General features: G+C 34.1%; 1 protein-coding gene and 2 long non-coding RNA genes across 4 annotated transcripts; 1 reads left to right on the top strand and 2 right to left on the bottom strand.

Annotated features, from left to right (window-relative positions):
- Window positions 1-2,376: 2,376 nt before the first annotated feature.
- On the top strand, window positions 2,377-5,497 carry LOC147538665 (uncharacterized). The gene is made up of 7 exons (XR_015225688.1): window positions 2,377-2,688; window positions 2,800-2,902; window positions 3,453-3,516; window positions 3,612-3,697; window positions 3,810-3,852; window positions 3,942-4,000; window positions 5,221-5,497. It is a non-coding gene; the product is annotated as an uncharacterized LOC147538665 (long non-coding RNA).
- Window positions 5,498-6,391: 894 nt separating this feature from the next.
- Window positions 6,392-12,982, bottom strand: LOC147538666 (myb-related protein 308-like). Its single transcript, XM_086642027.1, has 2 exons — window positions 12,286-12,982; window positions 6,392-7,106 (listed from the first exon to the last, which is right to left on the bottom strand). Exons 1-2 carry the CDS (start codon window positions 12,546-12,548, stop codon window positions 6,587-6,589), a joined length of 783 nt encoding a protein of 260 aa, XP_086498153.1. The 5' UTR covers window positions 12,549-12,982; the 3' UTR covers window positions 6,392-6,586.
- A 2,218-nt stretch (window positions 12,983-15,200) lies between these two features.
- On the bottom strand, window positions 15,201-22,920 carry LOC147538667 (uncharacterized). 2 transcript variants are annotated; one of them, XR_015225768.1, is made up of 3 exons: window positions 22,191-22,920; window positions 19,921-20,029; window positions 15,201-16,015 (listed from the first exon to the last, which is right to left on the bottom strand). It is a non-coding gene; the product is annotated as an uncharacterized LOC147538667 (long non-coding RNA). The 2 variants fall into 2 exon arrangements; XR_015225769.1 differs by having other exon boundaries at window positions 19,917-20,029.
- Window positions 22,921-23,259: the final 339 nt, after the last annotated feature.

Consider the following 23,259-nt stretch of genomic DNA (forward strand, 5'->3'; position numbering starts at 1 on the left):
TTCCAAAATTGAGATATTGGAAACTTCTAGATATATTATAAACTAGTAAATATTAGATACTAGTAAATACATTGTAAATTAAAAATTAGTAGTATTCCAACTCTATAAATATTGCTTTGTATTTTGTAAATCATCAACGAATAAAATAATTTCTTTGATCACTTTGAACTATTTGAAGTTCATGTTGATCAAGCTTGTAATGCTAAATTCGAAAAAGTTGTTCATTATGATCATAATATTTTAGGAACTTTATGTTATGGTCAAATCCAATCACGACTTTCTGCTCAAGGATTGTTTCTTTGGTTTCCTGTTAATGGAATTTGTGTTGATAAACCTAGTTCTGGTCTTATTTATTTTTATGTTGGCGTTTGAGAAGTAATTTTCTTTGTTTTTTTTTTTCGAAACACCTCTTGATTCTATTGTTGTTGGTCGTTGGTCCTCCCCATCTTCTTTTCACTCAAATTGATTTTATTCCCAATAAAGAGAGGAGAGTGAGGGGGAGAGAGCAACAGGAAAGAAAGGGGGGGAGAAAAGGAGGACAAATGAAAGAAGGAATATAATGAAGATGGTGGTGACAGAAGGAGATGAGCAAGAAAGAAATAGGAGAAAAATGGTGGTAGTGGTTGGAGTTGGTGATTGGAGACGAGGAAGAAGAACAAGATCTTTTCTTTCCTTTTAAACATTTGTACCTAGGAAATTTTGACAAAAACTCACATTTTTCCTTCAAAATTTTGCACCTCAGACAATTTTCTTATTTCTCCTAAGCGGGTAGCCTTACTGATTAGAGTACCACGAGTTTTTGACTTAGAGACTGCTCAATAATCTACATTCAAATGACGTGAACGAGTGCAAGTATGAGACTTCTTACTTGATACCAAAAAAGTTTTTTTTTTTTGAGAAATTTGGTCAAACTCTCTATAAATTTTTTGTTTCGGTAAAGAAATATCAGTCAATTTTTTTTTTAGTCTTCAGCTCCCTAGGTATTCTTTTTATTTGCACCACTTTGCGACAGCTTTGTAACTGCTTTGAAACACCTTGCAACAGCTTTATAACAGCTTTCCACACCTCGCGACATCTTTGCAACAGCTTTGTGACAGTTTTGCAACAAGTTTGCAAAAAAAAAATATTTAGTTTTTAACCAAACAAAATATAACTTGTTTGGTTTCAAAAAAAAAATATAACTTGTTTTTTTTAACTTAAAAAGCTAAACATTGGGTCTTCATCTCAATTTCTTGTTTTTTTATTTACTAACGCATGTATGCATGTTTTTTTTTTTGAATTAGTCATATGTACGCATGTCAAATTTGCTACTTTGATTTCAACCAACTTTGGCTTCAAGCTTAAGGGACATCCCAGAGACACCTGACATACAGAAGTAACCCGCTCAGTGCCTCAAAAAAAATGTCGCTAATACCAAATGCAACTTATGCAAATATAAAAATTGGGCTACCAGTGATGGTTAGTCCAATGTGAGTGCCCGTCCACACCTCCCCCACATTGTACCCGGGCAACATATGTATCTCTTCTCAAAGAGACCAGGATTTGAATCTTGCTATTTTGAAACGAGAAGTATCCAGATACAAGAATGCGGTACTCGATTTTCTATACCATTTTTAGGTAGGTTTTGAGTTCAATGATCCAAATTTGGTTTTATGGAGTTAATTTCAATAGTTGTGTTTTAGCATGGGACTCCAAGAATCACTACATCCATTACAAATTTACAGGATATAAATATGTCATCTATAAAACAAAACAGGATGGGTTAGTGCCGACTAGGACAAAATCAATGCAAGCTGACTAGGACACAATTATTGCAAGTTGACTGGGACAGAATTAACAAATCGTGTTCAGATCTGATCCTTTGAATCTCAACCCTTGAGTCCTAGCCCTTGGATCCCACTTGAAAAAACGAATGCTTTTCCTTTTTTTTGAAAATGAATGTTTTTCCTTTGAACACTCGCTAGAAAAACTCCACTGGACTGCGACTTTTGATTTTCATAAAAAGATGAATCGATTCTTTTCTTCAATCCTTATGTGATCCTTGGTTAAATTCATGAAGGAGATTATACGTTTAAATCTTTAACACTGAAACAAAAAGAAGATGAAGAGATTTAATGAATATCCCATATTCATGAAGAAATTTGGTCCTGCTAACTTAAATTTGCCTTTAGTTTTTCTGTGATGATGAAGATGCTTTTCAGCATTCGTCTCTCCTTTTGGTCAAATCTCTCTATTTTTTGTTACTGATAGTGAATATTTTTCTAAAACATCAAAAGTAGGGAAATAATTAGTCATGGCATTCTCAATATTTTTTTTTTTTTTTTTTTGAATTGTGCATTCTCAATATTTCAATGTTGATCTTCTTTGTTTGTTCAGGAAATATGCAATTGGTTTAATAAACTGTTACCTGCAATTGTTGGATGAAAATTTTCAACCAAATAACCCATTGTATATCAAGGCTAATTTCGAGTTGCAGTTGTTCGATAAAAATCCTCAACCAAATACTCCACTGTATTTCAAGGTTAATTTCTTTAATCTTCACTATATTTAGTTTTTTCTTAAATAGCTCTGGTTTGTCGGGTGGATAATGGATTTGTTTTCCATTTACTGTGTAATGTTCATTATTGACTCATCTCTCTAATTGCTGTCAAAATTGAAAATGGAATGCTTTGGCAAGCTATGGAAAAGGTTTGTCGTATTTCTTTACCAGCATATTTTTTTTTCTAATACTATAAATATAATATATGTTTTCATATTTCTCATGTTTTGGTAAGTAACAATGGGTTGTTCAAAGAGCAGTGGACATGAAGATTGATGTGAATCCTTCAAAAGAATGTGGTAAGAGGGTGTTGATGATCAAGTTGTTAAGGTTGTCGACAATGCCGATAAATTCAAACTTCAGGTATATGACATCTATTTTTCTTAGCAAGTTTAAAACCCAATATCTTGTTGTGAAGTTGCACGACGAGAATCTTCTACTATTTGTAGGAACCGCCTCCCTTCGACAAGAAACAGTTCTTGGCATACATGAAAAATCACAAACCACTCAAGTCATTTTTAAAACCTTTCATCTTTCTCTTGATGAAGTGATTGAAACCCCAAAAGAAATTTCTCTCTGTCATTTGATCCGTCCCTTCTACTAATGTTCTAATCAATTCTTCAAAGTCCACATCAAAATATCTCTTTCCAACTTAAAAGGCAAAGATGATGATACCCTGTCACGTAGCACCGCTGCGACACTCAAATCTCAGAGTCAGAAAACCTCAAAGTGAGAAGATACCTTGTTTGAAATTTTTATCACTGTATTTATGAAGACTCAGGAGAACAATGATGTCTTAGCCTATACGGATTAAAATTATAGAAGTTAATAGTATATATGGATTCAAATTATTTAAGTTAATATTATTTTTTGTATAAGATGGATTCTTTTTTCCCTCTCAATTGTGTTTCAGTTGGAGCGTTATAGACGCAATTACGCAATTTTCATCCTTCCATTTCAATCATGAATGACAAATGGTCAGTTGCGAGGCAATAGTAAACCTCTATCAAATCTCCATTCTCTCCGTCTTCACAATGCACTTTTTTCGCTCAATTTATGCTTCCTTCTTCAGATTATATGATTCCTGTTTGATTCGTAGTTTCTTCTTCAGTCAATTTGAAGTTTATTCTAGGTCAATTCAAGAAATTTCAATTTCAAGTAAGTTCAATTTAAGTTTATATGATTCCCCATTGAAAATTTCAAGGAATTCGTAGTTTCTGCCTCTTTTTAGTTTGTTTGATTTGTACCTCCTTTCCTGTTTGATTTGTAGTTTCTTCTAGGTCCACTTAAGGTTCAAGGAATTTCAATTTCAAGTAAGTTCAATTTAAGTTTATATAATTCCTCATTGACAATTTCAAGGAATTCGTAGTTTCTGCCTCTTTTTAATTTGTTTGGTTTGTAGCTTCTTTCCTGTTTGATCTGTAGTTTCTTCTAGGTCTACTGAAGGAGTTTCAATTCCAAGTAAGTTCTATTTATGTTTATGTGCTTACAGACTGATAGTTTTTTCTTCCCTCCTTCATAAAATGTTTGTGACAATTTCTTCTTTCCTTTTATGATAAAATCTTTTTGACTCGCAATTTATGATTCCTTTCGTTAGATTGTACGTCGAAAGACTATTGTTCCTAGACTTTTCGGTTCTACACTTTTCGGTTAAGGAAATCTATTACTAACAAATTCAAATCGTTTTATGCGAGGTTTTCCTGTCTTCTGCTTTCCTGAATGTTTTTCCAATATCTATTCTATATTACATTACACTAAAGTTAGTATCAAGCAACTACTTGTGTGTTGAAATTCAACCTCATTTTTAGAAGACACACTTTTGTGTAGTAGATGGCAAAATGCAGCTATCCACCTACCATGGCAATACTGTGTACAATACATGAATTCAGCCAGTCCTCAATTCACCAAATAATCTATACTCCAAAACCCAATTAAACCTAAATCCTCGGTTAGCAAAAGGAAGATTGACCATATATGCTCTAGCATCATAACTGTAGTTAAGAGCAGATACATGAGTCCGTTGCATTTTTTTCTTGAAAGTAATCTCAAAGTGACATGAGCAAATTTCATAGTTGATGTGTCTATTTACTTCCTTTTTGCTTATTTCAGACCATAAAATTTATGTACTTAACGATTAACAACAGTAGGTAAATGTTGTTGATTCATCTAGATTTTCTACGGATCTATGTTTTGTTGTTTCTGCTACATTTACTTTCATTTCATATATGCATTGTTTCATAAACAATAGATTTGTTTTTGCCTTCATTTCATATCATATATGATATATCGATACTCTATTTTATGTAGCAATTTGATTCACATAGACTAATGTTATTCCTAGCCTACTAAGATGAAAGATTTTTCGTGGAGAGAATTGGTGCAGCTATGCTTATTGAAGTTCATGATATTTCAAATGTAACATTACCCATTAAAAAAGGACCATGACGTAATGAACTCCATCTCATACTGTGGTTCCTTGAGTTTGAGGTTATAGTCGTAGAACTTCACGTGTATGATGGAAATGTTCTAACATATCTCGTGAGAAACTACTATATTTGGTCGAGTTCAAAATTTTGATATTTGAGTTTTCCCTAAGCCACTTGCGCGGGATTGATTTATTGTTGTTTCTATTGATTTCTGAGGATTTAAGTGCTCTTATCTTTTTCCCATTTTTCTTCAAGAATGAGTTTGAGATGCAAAAGTTAAATCAAACAAGAGGAAAAACATCAAAGATCTTGAGCTAAGACTATGGCTAGAAGTTATGGTAGGATATTTTCCAATTTATATCATAATCAATGATGGAAAGGTCATAGGGAGTGTTTTTTACGAAAGTTTTTATAAGACGTTTGTCGTTGTCCTTTTTGTCATGTCTGATATTGTACTCACACCTATGTAAACATCTCTCTTTAGTCACACAACTAGCAATAAGTACATATTCTTTTTATTTTACCGCCATTATATTTGTTCTTCGGCATGTAAAGTGTTTAATTGAAGTATCCGTGCCGGAGGCACGGGTTATAGCTAGTGTATATATAACATGAAGATACATCATGAATTGAATTAGCTTTATAACTGTCATAATTAAAGACATTTTAAGTCTTAAAGACCATATCAAGACCCTTAAGGCCATCATACAGGACCTAAAAGTCATTTATTTCTACTTTTACTTTATTGATGTCCTATTTACACACGTCAATAAATGATGTATATTCACTTTCACCGTGGATCAAACTTGTGACCTCAAAGTTTATATAATAAAGGAACAACCAACTGAACAAGCCGTTGTTTGCTTAACAATTTGGTTACCTACCATTTAGCCCAAGGACTTCCCATTCTTCACTTTCCTCCATTCACTACTTATCCATTTCATCTATCCTGAAAGGGAAACCCACAAAATCTGGAGTTGTATGAACTGAAAAAACTCTTTTATAGAATCAAATAAAAAAATAATATCATAATTTCTTCTGAATATAAGGACATATTTTATTTTTCATGAAAATCTTATATAGTTGTAAGAATTAAAACTTAATAATACGGAGTAAATGAAAACAAAACATAATGTTATCAATGAGTATTAGAAAAGGAAATTGTATATGTATATATACACACACACATACCCAAAGAAAAAGCTACCTCAATTCATTGTTAGTTCTACAAGTAGAACAAAACCCTTTCACAATCATTTTCTCCAAGTGAACCCATTAAGGCATTAACCATGTTGTATTATAATTACTCATCTCTAATCTAATTACAAAGAGCTTGATATGTAACATCAATAGATATAAACCAAATAAAGAAAGGAAAAATTCACCAACCCATGAATAATTGGAGTAAAGTTGGTAAGTAGAGAGATTTTTGGTTGCAAGAAGTAGAGAGGCTAATTAATATTGTTTATGTACTAGAAAATTAAATATACAAATGTGAAAAGTAATACTTTGAGAGATTTATATGAATAATAACAATCTCTACTTTTTTCTAGTTTTATGTTCTATAACACCTTAATTAATTGATTAATTAATTCCATTATCAATCCTTATATCTAAGCCTCTACATACTCAAGATTCTATTACTAGTTATCCCTAAAAATTCACCATTACTACTACCACTGCTAATGCTGCTGCTACTACTACCACCACCACCACCACTACAACTGCATCCCTTACTATTTTGTAACCCTAAATTGCAAGATAAACAAAGTGTATTACTTCTCTTTATCATTAACAATGGCTGATCTTGTTCTGATTCTTCGTAATCAATTTGATTAGGAGGACTAATTCGAAGATCGAGATTCAAATCAGGACATCTTAATTCTATTTTTGTTGGGTTAATCTTATTTTGATGATGAAACCCATTAACAATAGTATCCATCTTAATCTCTTGATGTTCTTCCTCTTTAGCAAAAGAGATAGTTTCGACCTGATTTGTCGATACCACTTTCTCGTTGATCAGTCGGTGTGTTGTTGGATCAACCCCTCGACTCAATAACTTCCTTTTAATATGGGTGTTCCAGTAATTTTTTATCTCGTTATCTGTTCTTCCTGGTAATCTTCCTGCTATAAGAGACCACCTAATGACCAAAAGAAAAGAAAAAAGAATTACTAACCATCCAAAATCTTAATATCTTTGCTAGCTAGAAGTATGTAACTTAGTTTTTCAAGTCAATGGTCTCTTTAGAAATATGAAAATCTCCCAAAGGGAGGGAAACACAAATTTAGGGGGGAGAGAGGAGGTTGTTAGAAAGTGGGCATAAACCAAATTTTATGTTATATTGGGCTTGGGCCCGTTTTGAGTTTGTGTCTAAATTGATAGGAAAGGGTTAGATAGATAAGAGTGACTTAATTGAAGAATATTCAGGAAGTTTTTTTTTAAAGGTTTTTTGGTGGCTTCTTTGTATGTGTATGAGCAAGTCTAGTGAGAGAAACTAATGAAGCTAGTATCTTGACTTAATGGTGAATGTTTTGTGCATTTGAAAGGTTAGTAGTTATTTTGGATATTTAACTTTGTTATTCAAAAGGGATTTGAGCTCATATTATGAATCTAAGTTTGATGAGATTTATAGATTGATAGTATTGGGTCTTATATATATTGTTTGTGGTTTTTTGTGATTAATCTTTTATCATCAATCAACATGGTATCAGAGCCATAATGCTTTAGCATTTTAACACTTTGAGAATCTAGGGTTTGTAAAAAAAATTGGGGATCTTGTAAGAAAGATGGCAAATATGATACAATCTCAAATACCTAGATTAACAAAAGAAAACTATGGACATTGGTCTATCCAAATGAGTGTATTGTTGGGTTCTCAAGATTTGTGGGATATTGTTCAAAATGGTTATGTAGAACCAAGTTTAGAAGAAGAGGATAGTATGAATGACTTACAAAAAAATGTTCTTAAAGATTCAAGGAAGAATGATAAAAAAGCTTTGTTTCTCATATATCAAGGGATAGATAGTCCTACATTTGAAAAAGTATCCGAAGCAAAATCATCGAAAGAGGCTTGGAATATTCTCAAGAATTCTTTTAGAGGAGTTGATAAAGTAGTGAAGGCTCGTCTTCAAATTTTGCGCGGTGAATTTGAAAGGTTGAGTATGAATGAAGGAGAACTTGTTTCCGATTATGTTTCAAGAGTATTGTCTAATGTTAACGAAATGAAAAGGTGTGGTGAAAAATGTGATGACGTTCGGGTGATGGAGAAGATTTTACGGTCTTTAACACCTAAATTTGATAATGTGGTTATTGTTGTTGAAGAATCAAAAGACTTGGAATCTATGACGGTAGATGAATTGATGGGAACATTGCAAATCCATGAACAAAGGGTGAATAGAAATGTTGCAACCTCTTCAAATTATTCGGTTGATCAAGTGCTTCAAGCAAAACTAACTTTGGAAGAAAAACAATGTATATCAAAAAAGGAAAAAGACTATGAGAGCTATGGAAGAGGCTATGATAATCATAGAAGGGGTTTTGGAAACCAAAGAGGAAGAAATCCTTTTAATAGAGGAAGAACAAATGAATCAAGAGGAAGAGGTAGAGGAAACTTTACTAGACCTTATAATAGTCATGGTAGAGATAAAAGGGATATTGAATGTTACAATTGTCACAAACTTGGACACTATAGTAATGAATGTTGGTATAAAAATGAAGTGAATGAAGAATCAAATCTTGTTGAGAACGATGTAGAAATTAATGTGGATCCTACATTGTTATTTTCTTGTGATGGGTTTGATGAATCTCAAACAAATACTTGGTATTTTGATACCGGTGCGAGTAATCATATTTGTGGGAAAAGAGAATTGTTTGTTGAAGTAAATGAAAATGTAAAAGGGAATGTAAAGTTTGGCGACTCTTCAAAGATTCCGGTGCTAGGAAAAGGTAATATCCTCATTCAACTAAAAAATGGCACCCATAGTTATATTTCCGATGTTTATTATGTTCCCGATATGAAAAATAATATTTTGAGTTTGGGACAACTTTTAGAGAAGGGATATGATATTAGATTGAAGGATCTTCATCTCACATTAAGAGATAGAAGTGGAACTCTCATTGCCAAAGTGAAGATGGCGAAAAATAGATTATTCCCTTTGAACATTCAACATGGTGATGTAAAATGCTTAAACTCTATTGTGAAAGATAAATCTTGGTTGTGGCATTTGAGACTTGGGCATCTAAACTTTGATGGGATGAAGACTTTAGCAAGCAAGAATATGGTAAGGGGTTTACCATATATTGATCACCCACATAAAGTGTGTGAAGGATGTGTCTTTGGTAAACATCATCGAACAAATTTTTCGAAAGAAGGAAGGTGGAGAGCTTATAATCCATTAGAACTTGTGCATACCGATGTTTGTGGTCCATTGAAGCCGATGACAAATGGAGGTAATAACTATTTCCTTACTTTCATTGATGATTATAGTAGAAAAACATGGGTATACTTCTTGAAAAATAAATTTGAAGTATTCGAAGCATTCAAAGAATTCAAGAACATGGTTGAAAAACAAAGTGGTTATGTGATCAAGAAATTAAGATCCGATAGAGGTGGAGAATACACTTCAAGAGATTTTGATATGTTTTGTAAAAATCATGGGATTATTCATGAACTTACTCCATCATACACACCACAACTAAATGGAGTGTCCGAGAGGAAAAATCGCACCATATTAAATATGGCAAGAAGCATGTTAAAAGAGAAAATGTTGCCTAGAAATTTTTGGGGGGAAGCCGTGGCATGTGCCGTATATTTGTTGAATAGATGCCCCACAAAAAGTGTGTATATGAAGACACCGGAAGAGGCATGGGGCTACTACAAGCCAAGTGTGGCTCATTTAAAAGTTTTTGGGTGCATTGCTTATGCAAAGATACCGGAAGCAAGAAGAACAAAACTTGATGACAAAGGTGAAAAATGCATATTTCTTGGTTATGATGAACAAACAAAATGCTACAAGTTATTCAACCCTATTGCCAATAAAGTTCTCCTTAGTAGAGATGTTGTATTTGAAGAAGAAATGGCATGGGAGTGGAAAGGAAAAGAAATTACTCAAGTTGAACTTGAGCTTGAAGGGGAAGAACATGAAAAAGAAGAAGCACAAAGAGAAGTTCAAAGAGAGCCACAAACACCGATGTATAGAGAAGCATCATCATCATCATCACCTTCATCCTCGTCTCCATCATCTTCATCATCGGGGGGAAGTTCTAGTGAAAGACCAATGAAGACAAGAAGTTTGCGAGAAATTTATGAAGTTGTAGATAATGAAGAAGAATTGAACTTGTGTTGTTTTCTCATGGATTGTGATCCTATTAGTTATGAAGAGGCCATCCAAGAAGAAAAATGGGAAAATGCAATGAATGAAGAAATTAATGCAATTGAAAAAAATGATACGTGGGAGTTGACAAATTTGCCAAAGGGATACAAACCTATTGGCGTGAAGTGGGTGTATAAGACAAAGAAGAATGCAAGTGGAGAAGTCCAAAGATACAAAGCAAGACTTGTAGCTAAAGGTTACAAGCAAAGGGTCGGCATTGATTATAGTGAGGTATTTGCTCCCGTTGCTCGTATGGAAACAATTAGATTGTTAATCTCTATAGCGGCTCAATATTCATGGAAGATTTATCAACTTGATGTCAAGTCGGCATTTTTAAATGGTATCTTAGAGGAAGAGATATATGTTGAACAACCTTTGGGATATGTTAAAAAGGGAAAAGAAGATAAAGTCTATAAGTTGAAGAAGGCCCTTTATGGGTTAAAGCAAGCTCCACGTGCATGGAATGCAAGAATTGATAAGTATTTTCAAGAAAATGGGTTTGAAAAGTGTCCTCATGAGCACACTTTATATATGAAAGTGAAAGAAAATGGAGGTATGTTATTTGTTTGTCTCTATGTTGATGATTTGATATTTACCGGCAATGATTCAAGACTATTTGATGAGTTCAAGAAGAGCATGGTTAAGGAATTTGATATGACCGATATTGGGTTGATGGGTCATTTCCTTGGTATTGAAGTGAAGCAAATGGAAAATGGCATATTTATTTCTCAAAGAGGATATGCTAAGGAAGTCCTTAAAAGGTTTAAAATGGAGTCATGTAATCCGGTAAACACCCCTCTTGAAAGTGGAGTGGAATTGAGAAAATGCACAAGAAGAAGTGATGTTGATCCTACATATTTCAAAAGTTTGATTGGAAGTCTACGTTATCTTACATGTACAAGACCGGATATTCTTTATGGAGTTGGGCTAGTGAGTAGGTACATGGACACACCGGATGAATCACATCTTAATGTTGCAAAGAGGCTCCTTCGATATGTTAAAGGTACGCTAAATGATGGTTTATTTTTCACTTGTGAACAAGATTTTAAGCTTATCGGTTATTCCGATAGTGATTGGGGTAGAGACTTAGATGAAAGAAAAAGTACATCGGGGTTCGTATTTTTTATGGGTTACACGGCATTTACTTGGTCTTCTAAGAAACAACCCATTGTGACTTTATCTACTTGTGAAGCGGAATATGTAGCCGCTAGCTCTATGGTTTGTCATGCAATTTGGTTAAGAAATATGTTGAAGCATCTTCAATGCCCTCAAGTTGGTCCAACCGAAGTGTTCCTTGATAACAAATCGGCTATTGCTTTAGCCAAGAATCCCGTTTGTCATGAAAGAAGCAAGCACATTGATACACGCTACCATTTTATTCGTGAACATGTTAAAGAAGGTGATATTGAAGTGGTATATTGCAAGTCTCAGGATCAAATAGCGGATATATTTACGAAGCCCTTGAAGCATGATGTCTTTGAAAGATTAAAGTGGATGTTAGGTATGAGAAGTTACGGAAATTTGGTTTAAGGGGGGATGTTAGAAAGTGGGCATAAACCAAATTTTATGTTATATTGGGCTTGGGCCCGTTTTGAGTTTGTGTCTAAATTGATAGGAAAGGGTTAGATAGATAAGAGTGACTTAATTGAAGAATATTCAGGAAGTTTTTTTTTAAAGGTTTTTTGGTGGCTTCTTTGTATGTGTATGAGCAAGTCTAGTGAGAGAAACTAATGAAGCTAGTATCTTGACTTAATGGTGAATGTTTTGTGCATTTGAAAGGTTAGTAGTTATTTTGGATATTTAACTTTGTTATTCAAAAGGGATTTGAGCTCATATTATGAATCTAAGTTTGATGAGATTTATAGATTGATAGTATTGGGTCTTATATATATTGTTTGTGGTTTTTTGTGATTAATCTTTTATCATCAATCAACAGAGGTGACTTACTTGTTACCAAGAAGGCTATGTAATTTGATGATCAACTCATCTTCTTCATCACTGAAGTTTCCTCGTTTGAGATCGGGACGTAAGTAATTGATCCAACGAAGGCGACAACTCTTACCGCATCGAAGAAGGCCAGCAGCTTTAGGAAGAGACCTCCAACAACCTTCACCATGAACTTTAATATGTGCAATAAGTCTGTCATCTTCTTCTTTAGTCCATGCTCCTTTATTTGTATGAGCTTTCTCACAACAAGGAGATCTTCCCATCTAGAATTATTTAAACCTTCTCCTTTATTTGTATGAACTTATATTTTGTAGATGTCTTTGTACTTGTAGTAGTTGCTAGTGGTGATGGTTATGGTGGTAGTGGGAGTGGTAGTTGTGTTGGAAGTATTAGTGGTGGTTATGGTGGTGATGGTGGTAGCAAGGAAGATGGTGCATCAAGCTACCCTTTGAGTCCTTTACATTGTCATTTATATGGTTTAGAGAAGAAAGAGAAAGAGAGACTAATTTTGCTTCTAGATGTGAGTTGGTGAGAAAGGGGTTGAGAGGATTGGGTGGTGATTTGTTGAATCTTTCTTGATATAAAAGTTGTAGTTAATATTTTTTACTTATTACAAAAAATGGCTTGAAAAGACATAAATTGATGAAAGACAACATTCAGGTAGGTTTAAGTAATAAAGGTATTCATTGAAAAGATAGGAGGTAAAGGGTGATGCTTGTTTTTTATGTTTAAATCTTTTTTTTTTTTTTGTTGAAAATGTTTAAATCTTAAACTACTTCAATTTATAAATTGTGGAACAAAGCCCTTTTCTCAATTCTGATAAACACAGAAAATATGTCTTCATCCAAAATAATTAAATATAAAATATCAATTAATGTCGACATACAATTAAAAAGTTATATATTGGTGAGATTTATTAATAAGATGATGTTAGGAGAAAGATTTTGGCTAATAAATTTTTTTTAAATTATTTTGAAGCTTTCTTTTAAAATCAAAATTATACTAAAAGGGATGGAACCATAACAACGTATTTGAATTAGAGAAGTGCTTCAATTAGTCTTATTCAGTGCATTTTATGGTGTACAATTTGTATTTTTAATTTTAAATTACGTAGATTTCAAAATATCTTATTGATAAAAGTTTGTGGTCAGAAGGATAATATCAACTTATATTCAAACTCTGAATTATGATAGGAAAACTAGACATTCTTTATGTCCTCCAATGAGAAAATAGTGCTTCTAGAAGCTAAAATGATTTTTAAGAAATTGAAGGTTGTTGTGACTTTATCATTTCAATGAGTATATAATATTTTCAGCTTTGGTTAACCTTCTACTGTCCTTTTATTTTTTTTTTTTTTTTTTTTTTTTTTGGAAATCAAACTTCATATAACGGCCAAAAGGCTAATGAGAATTACAACATGAAGTTTAAAATAACAAAGACTTAACCAAACGAGCCAACAAGCCAAGATATGCCCACTTGGGTTGCCTCTGGAACTACCTGGTCTAACTGGTGGGCTACTTCTGGTACAACCACCACTCGCCATTTAAGGGTAGTTATATAGTCGATGCTTCGTTCACCTTCTTCTTCGATGATCAAAACACTCGACCCTGGAGAAAATGAAAGTAACAAAAGGTCCTAAAGACCAACAAAACAGGCCCTAAAGACCAACATAACAGGCCCTAAAGACCAACAAAGAGACATAAAGAAACAAACTTTTATTGTACTAAGAAAATAAAAACTAGTAACTCTTTCGTCTCCCTTGCGTTGAATCACTAACTGGATCGATTTTTGAAGTGAAATGCAGAACTTATGCAAGAACTGATACATGTCGGTCACATTTGAAGTGAACATGGATCAAGTGACGTTGGGATACTAGAAGATGTAATTTTGGGGCTTTCCATCCCACCATCCATCCATAATAAAAGACCCAAGTGAGTAAGGCAAAACAGCAACACTCTCAAGTCAGGAATTTCGTCGAACAGATTATGAGCAACAATCAGATAGAGAAAGAACACACCTTTATAACACACCACCATGACTAAACCATCATAACCCACCCAAGGAAGACCACATAACCCACCACCACCACCACAGAAATACAACTCCACCACCATCACCATTAAAGCACTTCCATGTTCTTCACTTTTCCACACAACCACCTCCACCTACACACAAGAACCGTCCCTAACCACCATCCAAACTCCATCACCAGTCCCTCTAAACACCACCAACTCTGAAGCCAAACCCCCTCTCATACCACCACCATAGCCTGATCAATCAACGCTAAAAGATAGAAAAAGGAAAAGAAAAACGAAAAAGGAAAGCAAAAGAGGAAGATCCGGCGAAGGGAGACCCCTCGCCGGAAAACACGAACACGAACTCTCTTTCTCTCTCCTGGATAAAACGGTTATGCAGAGCAACTGGATTTGCCCTTCCTTGATAGTTCTTTTACTATTCCTGTCCTTTTATTGATGTATCATTTCTCTTCTTTTTCTCTTTTTTCTTCTTTCCAACCTTGTGCGGTGGAAGTTTGGACAAGGATGGTGGAGTTAGAAAGAGAGAGAGAGGGTAGTGAGACCTTTTTGGTATTATCTACCCTAAATTTGCAAAACTTTGTGTCATGTTGTTGCCCCACCCACTCACATGGGAGAGTCTTTCAAACTACCACCTCTCTTTTTATCTTTTTCGTCTTCTCCTTTTGATTCCTTTACTTCTCCTTTGTGGTTGCCCATTCTTCTATTACATTCTTGTGACCTTCCTAATTACTATCATCAATCAACTTCCCCACTAGTTATACATTTTTTTTAGCCTTTATCTCATTTGTATGAGTATATAGTTATGGTTTTCAAGTACAAAATATATATTGTTCATCACAAAAAAAAATACAAAATATATTAAAATACATTAGAGGTACATTGACAACATTAGAAACATAAGATTATTCATAATACGTGGCATACTAGGAGAGGGACTTTAATTAAAACATGTAACTACAATTTACACATGTTGATGATGAGTGGTTAGATATCTCTTGAAAAATGATTCTGGGATCTTCTGTGGATTCTTTCTCTTTTTCATCTTTTTTTTCTTTGAAGCATTCTTTCCTCTTGCTATAATGCTGACTCAATATCTTTTTTGTAGAGGGGGGTACTTGTAAAGACTCCGACGCTCAAGTCAGATCAATCAATCACAAATCAAAGGTTGAGAATTGGATCCGTTATCAATGCAAACCTGTGTTATTTATATAAGTTTGCATGGGTGGGAAATCACCGGCTAATGTGGCCGCAAACCAATTTCGTTAAGTGAATCTTTTGGATCATGGTTGTAATATGGCGAGGCAGTATTCGACACTTTGCCTGGAAGGCAGAGATTAAGGCATCGAGCTCGCTTGTCCAAACTTCCCATTCTAAGTCTTAGATTCCAGAGTTGACACAGATTCCCTTTTTGCTGACCTTTGCCCAAAGCATTGCGTCGTGCATTGTAAGCATTCACATTCTTCCAGATTTTGTCCTCTAACTGTATCTGATAATGCCATTATAAAGTTTGTTTTATCATCATGAATAATACAACTTATACTTGCTATTTCTGTTAGTAAAGTGAAAGAAGCGTCAATGTTGATCTTGAGATAGGGTGCTTCTGGAGGGGTCCATTTTGTTTGGTTCTTCTTTTTGTCTTCTATAGTAACTGCTTTCAGAGTTTTAGTTGGGGTAGCTTTGATCTTGATAATTATCTGCATAGGAGTTTTCTAAGTACGTCTTGAAGCCAGTTAATTCTTTGGGTTATTTCCCAAATGGCCCCCAACTTTGTGACCAGCTTCCTGCCTAGCCCCCTCTACTTTAACAAATATTTCCATATGACCCCTTTTTCCGTTATCCTTAACTTTCTGTTACTCTCACTCCTCCATCTCATTTCCTCTCTCTGCCAAGTCACCTAACACGCGACATCATCATCTTCTCCAGCATGGGTCGCCGGCCGGCCAAATTTTCGGCCGGCGACCTTCAAACTTGAAAAAAAAACCTCTTCTTCTTTCTCTCTCTCTCTCTCTCTCTTGATTTCTCTCTCTCTTCCCCTCTCTCTCACTCTCTCTCTATCTAAAAAAAAAATATTTGATTTCATCTCTCCTCTCTCTCTAACATCCAGTGAAGGGGGTTTCCCTTCGCCGGAGGTCGGGCTGACATTCAAGATCTGTCGGAACAGACCTTCAAGGTCTACCCGACCTCCGGCGAAGGGAAACCCCCTTCGCTAGAGTTTAGAGAGAGATGAAATCAAATTTAAAAAAAAAAAATTAGAGAGAGAGAGAAGATAGGGGAAGAGAGAGATGAAGAAGAAGAGAGAGAAGTCAGGAGAGAGAAAGGAAGAAAAATAGAAATTTTTTTTTTTAAGTTTGCAGGTCACCGACCGGAAATTTGGCTGGCCGGCGACCTATGCCGGAGAAGATGATGATGTGGCATGTTTGATGATGTGGCAGAGAGAAGAAATGAGATGGAGGAGTGAGAGTAACGAAAAGTTAAAGATAACGAAAAAAGGGGGCCATATGGGAATATTTGCTAAAGAAGGGGGCTAGGCAGGAAGCTGGTCACAAAGTTGGGGGCCATTTGAGAAATAACCCTAACTCTTTATTTAAGAGAATAAAAGATATTACTAAAATATATTTAGATACAAAATGAGAAGACCTCCACCCCAAAATACGATGATATGCAATAATATCTGTCTTAAGTCCTTCGAAAATGAGCTAGAATTAATTTCAACAGCCCAAGGGTATAAACCTCCTAAATAATCAACAATTTTAACTATTTTCATGGTTTGTTTACAAAATTATGGATACTGAAATTGGCCAACCTAACTATATCCTCTGATTTTAGGGATATCGTAACTGATTTTGGTCGATTTACACTAATACTTTTCTATTTTGATTTAATTTACATGAATAAGTTATTATACCAACCGTCGGATGTGATATATGTCAAACTCCCAAAATAATTAGACGACCAAACTTATCCCTCATGTAACCGACTGAGTTGTTTTAATATATAGGATTAGGTCATACTACTTTACACGTACCTTACACCATTACTACCTAACAATGAAATTAAACACATCTACCCAGTTGTGGAACATATCAATATGTATGTGGTGATGAGGTACGGGATCATAATTATAAAATCCAAGATTTATGGGATAATAGGAAATTAGGCCAAAACCTGAATAGTATTGTAAAAAAAAAATACTGATTTCGTAACAGTACAATTTATCCCTGAAATGAAAGTCTCGGTTAGCTCTCAATAATTTTGTAAATTTCTGAGCAAATTTATTTTTGCTAAAAAATTATTTTGCAAAAATGTTTTGCATTTCTTCTTTTTGATTTGACAAACACGTTGACTGGCACTAATTTTGGCTAAAACATTTTTTGATTTGTCTTGTGAAGAAAGAAATAGCTTCCACATTTTTTTGTTATGTTTTCTGTTTAAAGTGTCTTGAATATGGGTTGATATTGAACCCGGTTTACAACCCGCCAACCCGCTTACAAGGCAATGGTAATTGCCTAACGAGACAAAAGGTCTCGGTGCGGAATTTTAGACCTGTTAGCGAAGCTGATTACTGAGACAGGGCTGGTATGCGAAGCAGGGGTCTGAGGCAGAGCTGATCTTCGAGACAGAGCTAAAATGCGGAGCTGGACTTTTGTCAGTTATTAGTGTTAGCGTATCCATGTGTATTTTGGATTTAGAAATAGAGCCGGTGAGGCGGTGAGATTAGAGTTTACTGGCTATATAAACTAAAATCCTAGGAGATATCTGTGTCTAATTCTTACGAATTTCTTGTGTAACTTGTTTGCTTATCGTAGTGAAAATCATCGCGTCGTTGTTCTTTAATTTGTGTTTTGTGTGATTGTTCTTTATTTCCTATTGCTTTTCTTGGATTATTTGATTTCGGTCATAGCAAACCTCGTTTGTCATAACACTTTCAACATAAACATTTAGACTAATGCATTTTTTAATTTGTCTATTGAACAAAGTTAAAATGTTATGCATATTATCCTTTGTATTTGACAAACCTATAAACGGAAAAAAATATTTTGGCTAATGTATTATATATGTTGTTAAGAACATAATTATATATATGTCGTAAACATTTTATAACAAGTCCGGGCAATTATATATGTCGCCAACATTTTATAACAAATCATAACACTATTGTATATATTGTCAACAATTTATAACAACACAATTATATATGTTGTCAACAGTTTATAACAACATATTTATATATGTTATCAACATAAAAGGGTAAAAAAAGGATTATGAAAAAATAGGACTGTCTTGTTAACAATATAATTATGTATGGTGACACATCTAAAAAAATGTCAAAAAATGGTGTTTTCAACTTAATTTTCTTGGGTGGATTTTTTCCAATTTGGACGCAGATTTTGAATTTTTCATGATTCTTTCTATGACGTTATGTGTCATTCATTCTCTAAACATAGTGAAAATAGTCTCTACAATTTTAAAATAACTGGTTAGGCCACTAGGAATGGAATTACCAAAAGAACCATAACAAAACAAAAAATAAACGTTTATATCGCGAATCCAGATGCTTCCAATTTTCACTGGTTTTGTTCTTAAAGTGTTTTGTTTTATTTTTACTGTTATTTTTATTTTATCTTTTAACTCGAGTGTTGTTTAGTCATTTCCTTGTTGCTTCTGAATGTTTTTATTTAACCGAAATGTCGTTCCTATTTAGTTGTAAAGTGTTTTTTTCGTTTTTATTGTTATTTTTTTCGATTTTTGTTTTTAGAAAACTTTTATCATCATTTTGTTGTTTTTTATTCCGACTAGGTGTCCACCGCGCCTTACGGGCGCGGTACATCTCTTTTGGCTAACGCTTTAGTTTGATGCGTGTATGTCGGAGCTTATGCCTAAACGTGAATGTCACGCAATATCCAATTATAAACCATCCAACATTATACAGAGACCTGTAACATGTCTTTGTGTGATTCTAAATGCTTTATAAAGAGGGAAACAATTGGCTAAAATACTTTAAGATCCCGTTTGAGATTGTTTATTTTTCTTTGCATCGTTCTCCGAAAAGAAAATCTTTTTTTTATGAAAAAAATGTAAATGTTACACATGTGAAAAGAAAACATAATCTAACATTTTTATGTACAAAACCAAAGTTTTTCTGTTATGAGAAAAATTTAAACGTCACCCATGTGACTGAACAAAAATTTTTGGTCCAAACTATCATTTGTGGTTAGTTTAACTTAAACTGACATTTAACTATATTATTTTGGCACAAATAACTATATTATATACCCCAACAACCCTTGGTTGGAGTGGTAAGAGGTATAATCTTCCACCTAGAGGTCAAGGGTTAGAGGCACACGCTGAACAATTCAAAAAAAAATAACCATATTATATTCCAATAAATTAGGTAAAATTATTTTGGATGAAAAAACCAAACAACCACTTTTTAAAATTTATTATGGTTGGTTGTGAAGGTCACGGTTTTGAATTTAGGTCATACTATCAACAATGACCGACTTTACCTATACAAATGTATAAAACTTATTAAGTATCATGTGTTTAGGTAAAGGACAGGACTTGTGGAGTTACCCTATATCCAAAAGGCCTTACCTACCTTGTGATTGATTGCCCTCACATGTATACTTCATTAACCTTATCCTCAAATTCGGATAATGAGGGTAAAGGGGTTTGAAAGGATGGTTCCTCTAACTTCTTTTGATAACCTTCAACAAAAAAAAAAAACTTCTTTTGATATCGATATTTAAGGGAAACATTAAACAAGGACACATATGAATACCATATTTACTTAAGAAACACCACATTGTCTAGGTCAATTATGACTCGCAAATATCATCAAAAAAAAAATTATGACTCGCCAAAAAAAAAAAAGTGTAAATTGCATAAATATATATATGCCCTATAATACAATAAAACTTAGTCATTTTCTTTGGCCAAGTAATAAAATTATCTTCAACAAAACAAAAAGGTAATAAAAATTGTAATCATACTACTATTTATTTGGAAGATATTATTTAACCGCACCATACTTTTTTACTTGGCGCGCGGGAATCGCGTGGGAATGGAATGTGATTCCTGGGAATCACAATCCTAATATTGTTTGGCTCGCGGGAATGCAGTGGGAATCCTATTCCCGGGGGAATAGAATTCCCTCAAAATGGAGTAATAGCAAACCCAGGGAGGGGGGTGGGTTTGTGATTCCCATTCCCGGGAATGCTTTGTTTTAATATTTATAGACCAAATTATCCTTAATAAAATATTAGAATGACTATTATTAAAATCGTCCTCCACACAATATCACAACTAAAAAAATTAAAAACCTTAGCCACCACCATAGCAATACTTTCTCTCGCTCAAATGTAACTTTTTCTCCCTCTCTAGTTTTTTCTCTCTTCTCTTTTTCTTTTTTCATTACAATCGATTTCATAATGTTTAAAAAGAAAAAAATTTAGCAATGACCTTTATTTATTTTAAATAATTTTTTTTTAAATGGTCAGCGTCCCTCGAACCTTTGACCTCCGAAGTGGAAGATTATACCTTTTACGACTCCAACCAAAGGTTGTTGGCATTTTAGATACTATTTAATTGGTGTGTCATGTTACTATTTCATATCTGCAATTTTGAATAAATAATATTGATTAAAGTACATAATAAAATTGACGTTTTATTTATGTAGTTTAAGGATATAATAGGAATTTTACAAAAAATTATATTCCGATTCCTACACGAACCAAACACCAAGTTAGGAATCTATCAGGAATCGAATTCCTATTCCTGGCCAAACCAAACATCAAACTGAATAATCTGATTCCCGGGAATCGTGTTACGGGAATGTGATTCCCGGGAATCACATTCCATTCCCGTCCGACAAACATGGCCTAACTTTATTTGTATCAGAATGGGACAAAGAAAAATCGTTATTTTAAAGAACAATCATTATTTTAAAGGTTTGGTGCACTTTTACCATTTTTATTTTCACATAATAACATTTAGCGATTTGTTTCTAGTATGTTGTTTCCTGAGATTTTAAGAAGTTGACACGGTGCACTCAGAGTTGATGAATCAGTTACCAAACATCCACTGGAAATGGTAGGAAATTAATACCAACATTGAAAATATATCATTTGAAAGTCACGTATAGGATCTTTTGGAAGTCGCATATACGGAAAAAATTACTTTTTTGTATATTGATATCTTGAGAAGGGTAGTTTAAAAGGGCCCTCCCATTTTTGTTAAAAGACTCCTTGTGAATTCGGTACGAGCCTACCGAATTCATAAGAGACCATTCAGTACGAACCTACCGAATTGACTCCAGTAACCTATTTTTGAAATTTCGGTGAACTCGTACCTAATTGTGAATTCGGTGGACTCGCAACGAATTCACAAGATGGGCCCTTTTAACAAGAATGGAAGACCCCTGTAAAACTGTTGGGAAAAACGGGTCGAGTCGACGCAGCGGAAATATAAGTTTTCCCTCTTTGTGTTAGTTACGAGGATAATATAGAAGAATAGTAGGAGCAATAAACAAATAACTGAAAGTAAATAAGACAACGATTTTTAACGTGAAAAAATCCTTCAATACGAGAAGTAAAAACCACGGGACTCGTAGTCCAACCAAATCAACTATAATAAGCAAAGTAGTTACAGACTACGTCCACCCGAGACTCAGACTCCAAAAAGGGATCAATCTCAAACACGGAGAAACCCTCACAAGAAAGAACAAAAACAGCCCAGAAATTTGCAGTCCAAAACGACTCTCAATTCACTAGGATTCCGGCCACCAATCCACGATCAGACCGTACAAATATTAGATGAATAAGTCAAGAATATTTCTGCTAAATTTCAGTTCAATCGGAGAGAACTCACCGTCGGATTTTCCGAACAACGAAGACTGTGCGTGTTGAAAAAGTTATTCCCCGCTCTTCGGCAACCTCCTTCTCTCTCCTCTTCTCTTGTGCATTTCTAATTGTGTTCTCAAATTCTAATTAAGATTAAGGACTCGAATTTGTTTCTTAAACCAAACCCAATTAGATTTTCCCATTAGGAGCAAAACCCAACAAAAACTCCCCTCTTGAAAATGTTAACAACCAATAGAACTTTGAAAAAACAATTCTTTTACTCCTACTACATTTTTTGTTGTGGAACCCCCACTTCCATCCTCATTTTTTCTTCATTTCTTTCTCTCATTATCATAATCCCATGATGAAATATGAAACTCAACACAAACTCCAAGTTCTGGAAAGAGCTCCATTAAGCTCTAAGGGGAGCTATACTCGAGGAGCTTCAGTGAGTTCCCTACAGCTCTTGTTAGCCAAAAAAAAGGTTATTTGGAGGTTTTACACCTTAAAGTTGCTCTCCAAATACAATAATATGTTTTTCTTACAAGAAGAAACTTCCTTTTAGGTTTGTTAGAAAAGTTGATGTTTGAAAGTGATAAACAAGACTTGTTGAATGGGTCACGCCTCTACAAAAGTGGATCTACATTTTAATATCAGTGATTAGGTAGGGGGTAGGACATAGTTTGATTGATTTTTAAATTTTCTTTTATGCTTTCAAGCCATAAGTGAGTTGAGAATCATTAAAGCTATTTAGTTGTGAATTAGAACATAAGGTACAATAGTGCTATTTGGAGTATGGGACCGACCTGGAAACCAACCAAATGATGGCCATAAGTTTTTTGTTTCCTAAAATATCTGAGAAACACAAAGATACAAGCATTCATTTTTGGATATATAAATACAAGTTAAGGGATATTAGTATATTACATTTTTATATCTTTTTTTGATAGGAATATTACATTCTTATATCGGTCAAAACTTAAAAGTCCATCAATGGTCGGGACTACGAATTGCTTCGTGTGACGATTAGCTGATCAATCTTTACAATTCTAGTGATGCCTCGAAAACTAATAATAGGCCTTGCTAATGGGTCAATA

This window comes from Eschscholzia californica, unplaced genomic scaffold (assembly GCF_041429995.1).
Source record: "Eschscholzia californica isolate CP2 unplaced genomic scaffold, dmEscCali1.0.p SCAF_5, whole genome shotgun sequence".
Taxonomy (NCBI): domain Eukaryota; kingdom Viridiplantae; phylum Streptophyta; class Magnoliopsida; order Ranunculales; family Papaveraceae; genus Eschscholzia; species Eschscholzia californica.

Excerpts from the sequence above, each read along its gene's own strand:
- LOC147538666 (XM_086642027.1), bottom strand. The coding sequence starts at position 12,548 with ATGGGAAGATCTCCTTGTTGTGAGAAAGCTCATACAAATAAAGGAGCA. Across the intron at positions 7,107-12,285 it reads CATAGCCTTCTTGGTAACAA|GTGGTCTCTTATAGCAGGAA; the intron begins GTAAGTCACCTC and ends TTTGGTCATTAG.